The sequence below is a fragment of the Scleropages formosus genome, chromosome 12, assembly GCF_900964775.1.
Source record: "Scleropages formosus chromosome 12, fSclFor1.1, whole genome shotgun sequence".
Lineage (NCBI taxonomy): Eukaryota > Metazoa > Chordata > Actinopteri > Osteoglossiformes > Osteoglossidae > Scleropages > Scleropages formosus.
Genome location: NC_041817.1, coordinates 28760385 through 28772191, shown reverse-complemented (window position 1 = coordinate 28772191; position 11807 = coordinate 28760385). Strand labels below are relative to the sequence as shown.

The following is an 11807-nucleotide window of genomic DNA, read 5'->3' as shown; positions in this document are numbered from 1 at the left end:
GCACGACTTTTATTTAATTTTTCACACAGTATTTGACAATGAAATATTGCAGCTTTCCTAGCTGTGTTACAGTTTCTTGAACTGAAGCTCAATGTTCCCAAATCACCAGTAAATTAACATACATATTAAAATGAGTTCTTGTTTTCTTGTATAACTCTCCAGTGACCAAAAACACACATGTGCATCCGTCTGTATATGTTTAATACAGTAAAATAACAGTAATATTTCAACTAATTTCAAAGTGGTCCTTTGAAACTGACTGGGGTAGTAATGAAAACAGCCATTACAGCAAGAAAATGACTTTATATTGACACACAGAATTGAAAATATAACTTGATGGAATGGAAATTTCTTCTTATTATTATTATTATTATCATTATTATTATTATTATCTAGATTACTTGGATTTTTTTGTGTGTGTTTTTATGAATAAGCGTCTTTTAGAGACTATTTACTACTAAATAAAACGAAAACACAGATCTGTAGACTTTGGTAAACAAATCAGTAGTCAAATGAGACAAAACCTTTGGCAGATACTAAAACAGCATCACTAAAAACACAAGACATTCAGCCTGCAGTCGATATTCCTGAGACCCCAGAACGGCCCTGAGCAGAAACGTCACGCCTGGCGCCAGAACACTCAAACACTCAGTTTGTCCTGCGACAGAGAAAATGTGCTCTTTAGTAATGTATTTAATAATGTTTAATAATAATTTGCTAGCTAGGGGAAGTCTGACATGTTGGCCGAAAGAAGCTCTTTCAGAAGTCACAATAGGTACAGCCCTGGTAAGTATGGATTTACTTTAGTTACAAGGGTGTGTTTAAAGCCTCCAAAAACATACTCGTTGCAGTGCGTCCGCAAACATTTCTTATGCAAAACAGCTCAAAAGGCAACAAAAGGAAGAATTTTCCGGTTCAAGTACTTGGAGAGAAAAGACAAATTTGGAGACACCGTGGCTGTTGAAAACAAACACCTGCTGAGATCATCTTAGGTAGAAAACAAAGACACAAAGTGGGTTTTTATCACTTACTTATCACAAAAAATGTTTTTAAAAATCATTCATAGCAACAAAAACAACTAACTGGCTCACGTCAAACATTAATGCTGATATGTAATAAAGGGACATTGTCACAGGAGTGCCCACACTGGTATGTCCAAATGCGTCCACTGATGGAGGCTGTTTCCTTTCATCATCTTAGGGTTTTGATTTAGATATTAGAGATAAGTCCATATGAACAGGGGCATCATGGGAATTTGTGGATCTCAACCTGAGAAACCAGCAACATGAGCAGTAAATCAAGCGGGACGTCCCCCCTCCACTATGCTTCCGAAAGAGGGGTATTAATTATTTTAGTGATTTATTCAGTTATCTGATATTTTTCTCCAAAGCCGCTTACAGCGTTCAACTACTTACACTCATTTACCAATGTATATGGCTAGGTAATGTGTCAGTTGAGTGTAAGTACCTTGAGCAAGAGGTGGAATTCAAACCTCGGGCCTTCAGTTACTAAGTGACACCTCTAACCAATGCCCCACAGGCTGCCCTTTAATGAAACAAAGGAAGAGCATATCCAGCAGTTAAGTCTGATGTACAAGCCACTTGGTAGCAGTTTGCCTACGGTCCACTGCTCCTCTTCCTGTTTCGGCTCCTGTCCGACACACTTCCTTCGTATGGAATTCTGGGTAGGACGGAGCACAACTCCTGCCGTCCGGTGATCAAGAATGGCTGGATGGCTGGCTGCTTTGGCTTACAGCGTTTGATCTTTAAGAATGGTGTAGACGTCCTCAGCTTTGCTGAGTCTCTCAAAGAACGGAATCAGGTCGAGCAGCTGTGTGTCGGACATGTCGTTGAACCAAGAGGCAACTGGCACCTGGTGGAACGAAACGAAAAACAAGGCGAAACCGTCAGCATGTGGCATGTTTTTAGGGGATCGAGGTCAATGTGACCCCAGGTGGTGGTGTGTCAAACGTGACTATGTGTGCGGTGTTTCCAGGGGGGTGGGAGGGGGAGGCGGAAGCACGCACTGCATTGTCTGGGTGGAAGACGTAGGAGGCCGGAGAGTTGTCCACGATGATGACCTTGTTGAGGTCCCTTCCCAGGCGGCTCAAGTCCTTGACGTAGTTTCCCCGGTGGAACACGCAAGACTCTCGGAAGAGCCGGCTCCGGAACGCCCCCCACCTGTCCAGCTCGTCCGACACGGGGTCCGCGTACTGCCGGGCCGGACCAGACCGGATCGACACGCGCGAGAAAGAAAAACGTCCACGAGGGGGAAGTACTAGTGAGGCTGGATGTCTGGCTGATGGCACATGGCAGACAGCAAAGCCTTGCAGAATTCCTCCAAAACTGATCGTGTAACAATTCTTTACCAGTCTCTGAGAACCTATACACTGTTTATATATACAAGTCATCTGTGCATGACCGCACCTCTGGTGACTGTATGTTGGAGTGACCAGTGCATTACAGTATTACTTTTTGAAAATATTTGACAGGATTTTCAAAAAAAAAAAAAAAAAGAAAAAGTGATTTTCAAGCATGCGGTTTATTAAAAAATAATTTCTATGTAAACCTAAGACTATTATCATCAAAATGGTTTTAAAAATCATATAAAAATTTGTCAAACGCTGTTCTCAAAAGTGACACCAAGCCATTTAAACTGACTGACTCACTCAGACAGAGGGTAACGTTCACTGTACTGATTCAGGGTAAGGACCTTGGTCAAGAATACTACAGCAGGAGGTGGGATTCAAACCCAGGTCCTCCTGCCCCGGGGGAGGACGTGACACAGGGTCACACTCTCATGCTCTTACCTTTGCCAGACTTGCAGTGAAGAGCACGCACTCAAACATCTCCCCCATCCGCTTGAGAAACTCATCCACGTGGGGACGTTTCAGCACGTACACCTGGGCCAGTGAAGTAAAACATTAGTGCTCTCGTCCCTTCGCTGCACGCTCATCGTGATGTGACGTGTGCTCATGACAGCTCTTGCCCTGTTATCTTGGACAGTTTCAGACACTTCTTACACAGGTGGACAAAGAATAGCCAGCTGGCTGTGTGTATTAGCGCTTACGCACACACACACACGCGCACACACGCCCTTACCCGTCGCTCTCGGCCTTGTTCCTGAGCCAAGTCGTCCGGAATAGGCTTCCTGTCCTGAACAAACCTATCCTGGATTACTTGAAACAGGTCCAGGCCAGAAATGAGATGTGTGTGGAGGGGTCAAAGCCCCTTTGAATCCACATCTTCAGGTTGTGGACGCTCTTCTGCGTCCCTTACAACTCGCTGTGACTCCACACGCAAAACACTGGCCCTCCAGCACGTTTCACACATAGGGGACACGTGACTTACCTGGTGAACCGTTCCATCTATTTCCACTGGAATGATAAAATCTGCATCGTTCACAGGCTGTTAACGAAGGCACATCCAAGAAATACACGTCAGTCACGTACAAGACATCTTTCCACCGCCACCCTGCCTGCGCCTGTCCTTTGTCTACAGCGGGAGGAAGCCCTCCTGCAGATTGTAGGTACATCAAGAATTCACCTAACGGCAACATCACAGTCCTGTACTTACATCTGCCGTACCACAGTAATCGTCGCGGTGTTTTCTTCACTTTCACACACACACATTTTCAGAACCGCTTGTCCCATACAGGGTCACGGGGAACCGGAGCCTAACCCGGCAACTCAGGGCGTAAGGCCGGAGGGGGAGGGGACACACCCAGGACGGGACGCCAGTCCGTCGCAAGGCACCCCAAGCGGGACTCGAACCCCAGACCCACCGGAGAGCAGAACTGTGGTCCAACCCACTGCGCCACCACACCCCTTTTCTCTTCACTTTCATATTTTCTAAAATTTCTGTCGCTAGCAGAGTGACATTGACCTGTTTTTACCCTCCAAGCAAGAGAACCCAGATAGATCTTGAATGTGGGACCCTATGAACTGAACTCACTTCCACGGTGTTTACAGGTCGTATCTGGTGCCCCAGAGTGCCTGTGGTCAATGAGGAGACGAGGAACACTACACAAGTTAGGAGATAAATTTGTTTTAAAAAAACTGCGTTGAACATACCTTTGTGGAGAAGACAAATTTTTACTTTTCCGACAGTTTAAATGTGTTAATTTTAATGTAGCTCAAACTTAATTAAAATATGAAAACAGTATTACTAAGCTTTTATTGACTGAGATTTAGAGGTACAGGGGGTCCAGGAGTTACAATGGGGTTACGTTCCGCGAAACCCATTGTAAGTCGAAAAAATTGTAAGTTGAAAATGCATTTAATACACGTAACCTATCGATCATCATAGTCTAGCATACGTGTGATGGCCATTACGGGCTTGCCGCCTTCATGCTGGGCAATTATCTTGAGTTTCTCCTCAACAGTAATTGTCCTCATTGTCGTCTTCTCAGTAGCAGGAGTCACAGATGGGTGTTTCTGTGACATTATGGATGCACAGAACACATCGTAGATACAGGGGGTATCTGTATAGTGACTGCACTGCGTGGCAGACTGGGAGATGCGGATCGCTGCGGCTGCCCAGCATCGCGAGAGAGTATCGCACCGCAAATTACTTGCCTGGGATAAAATCAAAATTCAAAATTTGTAGTACGGTTTCTACTCAATGTCTCAATGTCTACTCAAGTGACCAGTCTACACTGCATGCAAGAGCTATAGATGCAATAAATTATTACAACTGATTCCTGAAGCCTAAATATTCCAACGCCACGTTAAGTTAACGAGGGATACATTACAGTGCGCCCCACAGGGTCCGGGACACCGTGACCTACATTCATGCGCTATGAAGTAACTGCAAAGTATGTACAGCGGGCGGTGCTGGACAGACCTGACCGCTACACGCACCTCATTGGTGGGCCAAGACACACAAACATTAATGTAAAGGAGTGAAAACAGTCAAAGGAAATGAGCGAGAGAAATGTCAAAAATTGAATTGCAGCAGAAAAGAAAAGTCACCTGACCTGTTCGTATGACTTTCTAAAAATTTGAGAAGTTTGAGACTCAGACACTATGGTTTCTCCTCTGGCAAGCAGTGAAAAAAATACTGGATTCATGCTCCACAGCTTAGCTACCATCACAGTGTCACGTCCTCTTTCCTGGTCTTACGAGCCCCCTTCGGGAACCCTTATAGCGAGTGCATCCAGAATCCCCAAAAACAGGCAAGAAAGAGAGAAGCATCACCTTGAACGAACTGTGCACAAGTGTTTCATCCAGATCAAGGACCACACATATCTTGCCCACATCTTCTGACTTTATTTGATGGAGGAGCGGCTTTGCTGGAACCTAGAGAAAGAGCAGTAGACATGTAAGCACAGCAAGTTAGGGGTCCTGAAGAAAGCGTTTCCCACAGAAAAGCTTCCAGCAAGTGCAGTCCATGGTGATGATAAGAGTTAGGGAGCCATAGAGCTAGTTTAGTGTTGTGTGCACATCTGTAGCCTAAAAAACATGACCAAGTTGCCTGCAATGATTCACAAATAGACTGTCCACAAGGCGGCAGAATGAAGCCCTTTCTCCACCCTGCTGGGATTCCAGCAGGTGGCCGATAACATGTGACTGCTGACCGTCAGTTAGGGTTACACTCCTGCGTGGTCAAAGGGGCAAAGCCCTTTGCAGGGTTCTCACAGCATCATACCGAATGGAGGGGGGAATGCACTTAGTAAATCAACACATATCTCAAAACAAGGGGTCGAGTATCCAAAAGACACTCTCAGCAAACCGTTCAAAGGATCACATATCCCGGGGACATGGAAATCTCTGTATCAGACACACTGTGGAGCTAACATTTCATCAATGGTACCACCTGTTTCTATCTCGATTCTGACATACAGTCACATCCTCGCAATAGCACCAGATGCCCAACACTTACAACCCCTTTTCCTTCAGTTTTCTGCAAATTCTTGTAAGATTAAATGTGGCCATAAGGCAAACTTAGGTCATCTAAAACATGTGACATACAGCAGAATATGAATATGACAATCTAACTGGATGGAATGGGTGCTTCACAATATTAAGGTAAAGAAGCAAGTACCTGTTCTACAGACACAACACAGAAATCACAGTCACAGGTCTCGGGGTCCTCATTTTCATAAATGAGTTCATCATCTTCAGGATCTCTACTCTGGTAAACAAGATTTAGGTACCCTGATTGTTCAGAGGGGTCGCAATCTTCAGCACAGATCTGCAACCTCATTTGTTCAGAAGGCTCACTTCGTTCAGAAGGTTCGGTATCTTCAGCACAGAGCTCCAATAACTCGGTTTGTGCAGAAGCTTCATTGTGTTCAGAGGGTTCACTGTCTTCAGTACAATGTTCTAACAGCTTGGTTGGTTGAGGAATTTTACTGGATTGAGGTTTGTAGTCTCCTGTATACATCTCACATGACTTTAATTGTTCTAAAGGTTGACTGCATTTAGAAGTTAGAGCAGTTCTAGAATATATCTTCAATGACTTACACAGCAGAGAAGTTTCACTGTGTTCAGAAGGTTCGCATTCTTCAGCACAGAGCTCCAGTGATATGCTTTGTTGAGAAATTTCATTGTGTCCAGATAGGTCACTGTGTTCAGCACATTGCTCCAACAATTTGCTTTGCTCAGAATTTTCACCGTGTTCAGAAGGTTCTCCTTCTTCATCATAGTGCTCCAGTGATTTGATTTGCTCAGAAATTTCATTGTGTTCAGCATGGTACTCCAACAATTTGATTTGTTCGGAACTTTTGTGGTGTTCAAAAGGTTCACCATCTTCAGTGTAGAGCTCCAGCTTACTTGGTTCAGAATGTTCACGTTCATCAGCGCAAAGCTGTAGCAATGTTTTTTGTTTACAATCGTGCTCACAATTTTGAACTTGTTCATAATTTTCAAAATTTTTGAAAGGCATTCTGTGCTCAGCATGATGTTCAGGCAACTTACCTTGTTTATCAGGTTCATAATTCTCAGATGACTCAATGTGTTCAGCACAGTGCTTAGGCAGATTGCCTTGTCCACGAAATTCCCTGTGCTCTTCACAATTCTCAGGTGTCTTGCTTTTTTCAGAGGGCTCACAATGCTCTGTACAGTTTTCATGTGTTTTGCTTTCTTCAGAATAACCACATTCTTCAGAAGGTCTATTGTATTCAGAGCAGTGCTCATGGTTTGATACTGCAAAAAGTTCACCAGGCTTATGAGGTCTGTCAGAGTCCACAGGTTTTTCATTGAACACAGAGTCATTGTGGTGAACAGCAAGGTGTCCATGGCAGTCAGATTGTTCCATGTATCTGCTGTACACGGATGGCTCATGAAGCTGAGAGCAGGTTACACTTTGCTCAGAAGGGTTTCTTTGTTCAGAAGCATTACAGTTTTCTACTTGATCCTTTTCAGGAATATCATAGTACTGAGAACACTCCTGATATTCACCATGCTCTTCATAAGGACTGCTGTGTACACACAGCACCTCAATATCAGCTTTCTGATAGGAATCATTCTGTCCTAGGAGCTTACTGCATTCCAACAGTTCACACTGTCTAACACGGAACAAAGGGGTCATACTGTGCTCGGAAGCCTCACAATGTTCAGGATAAAGTTCAACAAGCTCACCTTGTTTAGATGTTTCAATGGATTCAGAACACTCACAGTGTTTAGTGCATTCTTCAAAGTGACCACTGTCTCCAGTGGATTTGTGAAGTCTGGATGAATTATATCCTTCAGAATGTTCACAGTGTTCACAGTGGGGCACAGAAGAAGCATTCTGCTTGGACAGCAAATTGTATCCAGGGAGCTCAGCATGTTTAGTTGGTGCAGAGGGACAACCGTGTTCAGAAGTGCTGCTTTCAGCCAGGTTATCACCAGGATCGCCTGGATCCTTGGACTCAATGTAGAATTCACTCAGCTCAAATGAGTTGTCTTGTTCACACGTCCCATAATCTATAGCAGATACTTCGATGATATGGTTACAACAGTGTTCATTCACTGTTAATTCAGTGTTGAGTTCAGATACATGACTTTGTTCAGCCGTAACACTTTCAGCTGAGCTGCCCCTTCGCTCAAGGATATCCTTTTTTCCAGAATGATAATTTTGTCCAACAGAGCCACTTTGTTTGGATGTATGACTGTGCTTCATGGAATCACCCTTTCCAGAGAGATTACTTTTCTCCAAGGGATATCGTTTTTCATCATTATTCTTATGTTGAAGAATATGTTCACTGGGCTGTTTTTGCTCCTGTAACTGACAGTTATAAGATTTGTGGTGTTCAGGGAATTTAATGTATTCGGAAACTGCACATGACTTACTTTGCCCAGAAGACTGTTCAAAGTTGGTGTCCTCATTTTCACAGGGTTGAGATTGTTTGCTGTGTTTGCAGTTGTTTGGTTTCTCGGAGGTCTTTACCAATAGTTCATTAAGATGGTCAGATCTTTCACAGTGTCCCTCAACAAGCTGAAGATGGTTGGAAGCCTTGCATGATATTGATGATTCAGACTTTTCAGTAGTGCTGTAGGGTTTAGGGTACTTTCCTGAGGATTTATTGTATCTGGAGACATATTCAGAATTCCCAAAGTGTTCAGTAAACATGTATTTAGAAATTCCAAAGTATTTACAGGCATCATAGTCTTCAACATTACTTGCATAAGGTTTGTTTTCTCCAGAAGAATAAGATTTTTTAGAACCATTTTCTTCAGAGGTTTTGCAGTTTTCAGTGCATTGTTTGTCAGTGAGATTTCGTCCAGAAAGTTTGAGAAATTCACATGTCTCATAATGTTCAGTTTGCCATGAACTACAATTCTTACCTTCAAAACAAGTTTTGCTATGACTAGGCAGTTTGTAATTCTCATTATAATGTTTAGAGGAATCACTGAGTTCAGGTTCAATCATTTGTGCAATGACTTCAACATTTTTAGTGCAATATTTAGATGAGAGATTTTGTAAAGACCTCCCAAAGTAAGTACAGACCTTACAGTCTTTGAGACAGCATTCATTCGGATCACTTTGTTCAAAAGTTTGACATGGTTCAGAAGACTTTTTAGATTTCATGCTATGGCCAGGCATTTGGCATGATTCCAAATTTTTGCTTCTTTGAGGATTAGCACAGCATTCGGTGGCACAATTTTTTTTGGAAGTCTGACACATTTCATGGGACCCATTTGGTTCAAGAAGAGCGAGGAACTCAGAAGTTTCGCAATGTTCAATAGAACAATGAGAAAAATTGCTTTTTTCAGAAGATCTGTGTCTGTCACATAATTTGCACTTTTCAATGTCTTTATCACAGCAATGAGACAGTTTATTTTGTTCAAAAAGTCCAGTGCCTCTGTACCATTCACAATGTTCAGCATATTCCATGGATGGTTCTCTTTGTTGAGAAACTGTATCATTTTCAAAGCAGTCACAGTGTTCAGCATAGTCCTTGGAGATATCATTCTGTTCAGAGGGTTCAGCATAGTCCTTGGAGTCTTTCATTTGTTCAAATGGTCCAGCATAGTCCTCTGAGAGTTCAGTTTTTTCAGAGCACGCAACACAGTTGTCGGGATCTTCAATTTGTTTGGAGGCTTCAGCATAGTCCTTAATGTCTTCAATTCGTCTGAAGGGTTCTCCACAGTCCTCAGAGTCTTCAATTTGTTTGCAGGGTTCAGCATAGTTATCAGTGTCTTCAATTTGTTCGGAGGCTTCAGCAGAATATTCCTCTGAGAGTTCAATTTGTTTGCAGGGTTCGGCATAGTCCTCAGAGCCTTCAATTTGTTTGGAGCGTTCATCATAGTCCTCAGAGTCTTCAATTTGTTCGGAGGGTTCATCATAGTCCTCAGAGTCTTCAGTCTGTTTGAAGTCTTCAGCATAGTCCTCAATCTCTTCAATTTGTTCAGAAGGTTCAGCATAATCCACAATGTCTTCAGTTTGTTTGGAGGGTTCAGCATAGTCTTCAGAGTCTTCAATTTGTTCAGAAGGTTCAAGGTAGTCCTCAGAGTCATCAGTTTGTTTGGAGGGTTCAGCATAGCCCTCAGTGTCTTCGATTTGTTTGGAGGGTTCAGCGCAGTCCTCATAGTCATCAATTTGTTCAGAGCATTCAGCATAGTCCTCAATGTCTTCAATTTGTTCGGAGGGTTCAGCATAGTCCTCAAAGTCATCAATTTGTTTGGAGGGTTCAGCATAGTCCTCAAAGTCTTCAATTTGTTCAGAAGGTTCAGGGTAGTCCTCAGAGTCATCAATTTGTTCAGAGCATTCAGCATAGTCCTCAAAGTCATCAATTTGTTTGGAGGGTTCAGTATAGTCTTCAGAGTCTTCAATTTGTTCAGAAGGTTCAGGGTAGTCCTCAGAGTCATTAATTTGTTCGGAGGGTTCAGCATAGTCTTCAGAGTCTTCAAATTGTTCGGAGGGTTCAGGGTACTCTTCAAAGTCATTAATTTGTTTGGAGGGTTCAGTATAGTCTTCAGAGTCTTCAATTTGTTTGGAGGGTTCAAGGTAGTCCTCAAAGTCATCAATTTCTTTGGAGAGTTCAGCATAGTCCTCAGAGTCTTTAATTTGTTTGGAGACTTCAGCATAGTGTTCAGTGTAGTCCTTAAATTGTTCAATTTGTTCAGAGAGTTCAGTATAGTCCTGAGAGTCTTCAGTTGGTTTGCAGGGTTCAGCACAGTCCTCAGAATCTTCAATTTGTTCAGAGGGCTCAGAACAGTCCTTGCATAGTTCAGTCTGTTCAGAGCATTGAGCACAGTCCTTAGGGTGTTTGTGCTGTTGCAAAGACCGGCAAGTTTCAGTGCACTGACACTGTTTAGAGTTTTTGCAGCAGTCCCCAGAAGCGTTGCAGCTGTTTTGAGGTGGCCCAGAGCAGACGGCACTCAGACAGCATTCAGCGAGCTCAGTCTCCCCAGAGGAGTCCACCAGCTCGCAGCTGGCCTGGGGCACTAGTGGCAACAGCCCACACGCCGACATGACAGAAGGGTCACATCCACACTGAGCTGTAAACTCAGTCCCCTTCCAGAGATCCACCAATTTATTTTGAGGCTTCAGAGACGTGACAAATAGCCCCAGGAATATCAAATCACTATAAAGAGCTGAAGTAAGCTGAAGCAAACTTCTGCATAGCAGAGCACGCCTGGACACTTGTCGTGGACTCTGTGTCAGTAGTAACTACCTATTCAATGAGTATGACTCATAGAGATTGACAGACAGATCTATTTATTGCTATACAGGATGAAACAGAGTTTTACACTCCGTAACAAATGTGTAAAAAAAGGAAAAAAATGGGTCTTGGTTTTCCTTGTTGACAGAATGAATCACAAAGTCAAGTTACTCTTCAGCTATTCATCTAATACATAAAGCATAAGACAGAAGGTGGGATATATCGCGAGAGGAGGAATATAACAGAGCAGAATAAGAGAGACAGCAAGTGAAATAGCGAGGAACTGAAAGGGCAGAGAATGAGAACAAACTTACTGTGGAGCAAGTTCCATGCTCTAGCACTGGGGGGGGCTGTTGTGGATGGGCAGATGCTCTGCAGGGGGGCAACTAAAGTAGCAGAGGAGGCTGTGGCTTTCAAAACAGAGACAATATGATAATGATATGCTTGGATTGGATTTGGTCTACCCTTTGTGTCTCTATATAAGTCACCATATGCAGTATGTCTGTTAAATAAACTCACCATGATGGTTCAGGGGCAGCTGGTAGTATGGTACTTAGAGCTGCTGCCATTGGACCCAAAAGTTGCAGGTTTAAATCTTAGCTGTAGCACCCTTAAGCAAGATACTTAACCTATTTTACTTCAGTAAAATTGCCCAGCTGGATAAATAGGTAGCTTAACATTATAAGTTGCTATGGAGAAACGCATCAGCTAAATGA

General features: G+C 43.2%; 1 protein-coding gene across 1 annotated transcript; it reads right to left on the bottom strand.

Moving 5' to 3' along the window:
* Positions 1–421: 421 nt before the first annotated feature.
* Positions 422–7455, bottom strand: LOC108929065 (probable serine/threonine-protein kinase kinX). The gene is made up of 6 exons (XM_018743371.2): positions 6045–7455; positions 5198–5299; positions 3351–3407; positions 2810–2902; positions 2027–2212; positions 422–1872 (listed from the first exon to the last, which is right to left on the bottom strand). The coding sequence occupies exons 1-6, from the start codon at positions 7257–7259 to the stop codon at positions 1750–1752; spliced, it is 1776 nt and encodes a 591-aa protein (XP_018598887.2). The 5' UTR covers positions 7260–7455; the 3' UTR covers positions 422–1749.
* Positions 7456–11807: the final 4352 nt, after the last annotated feature.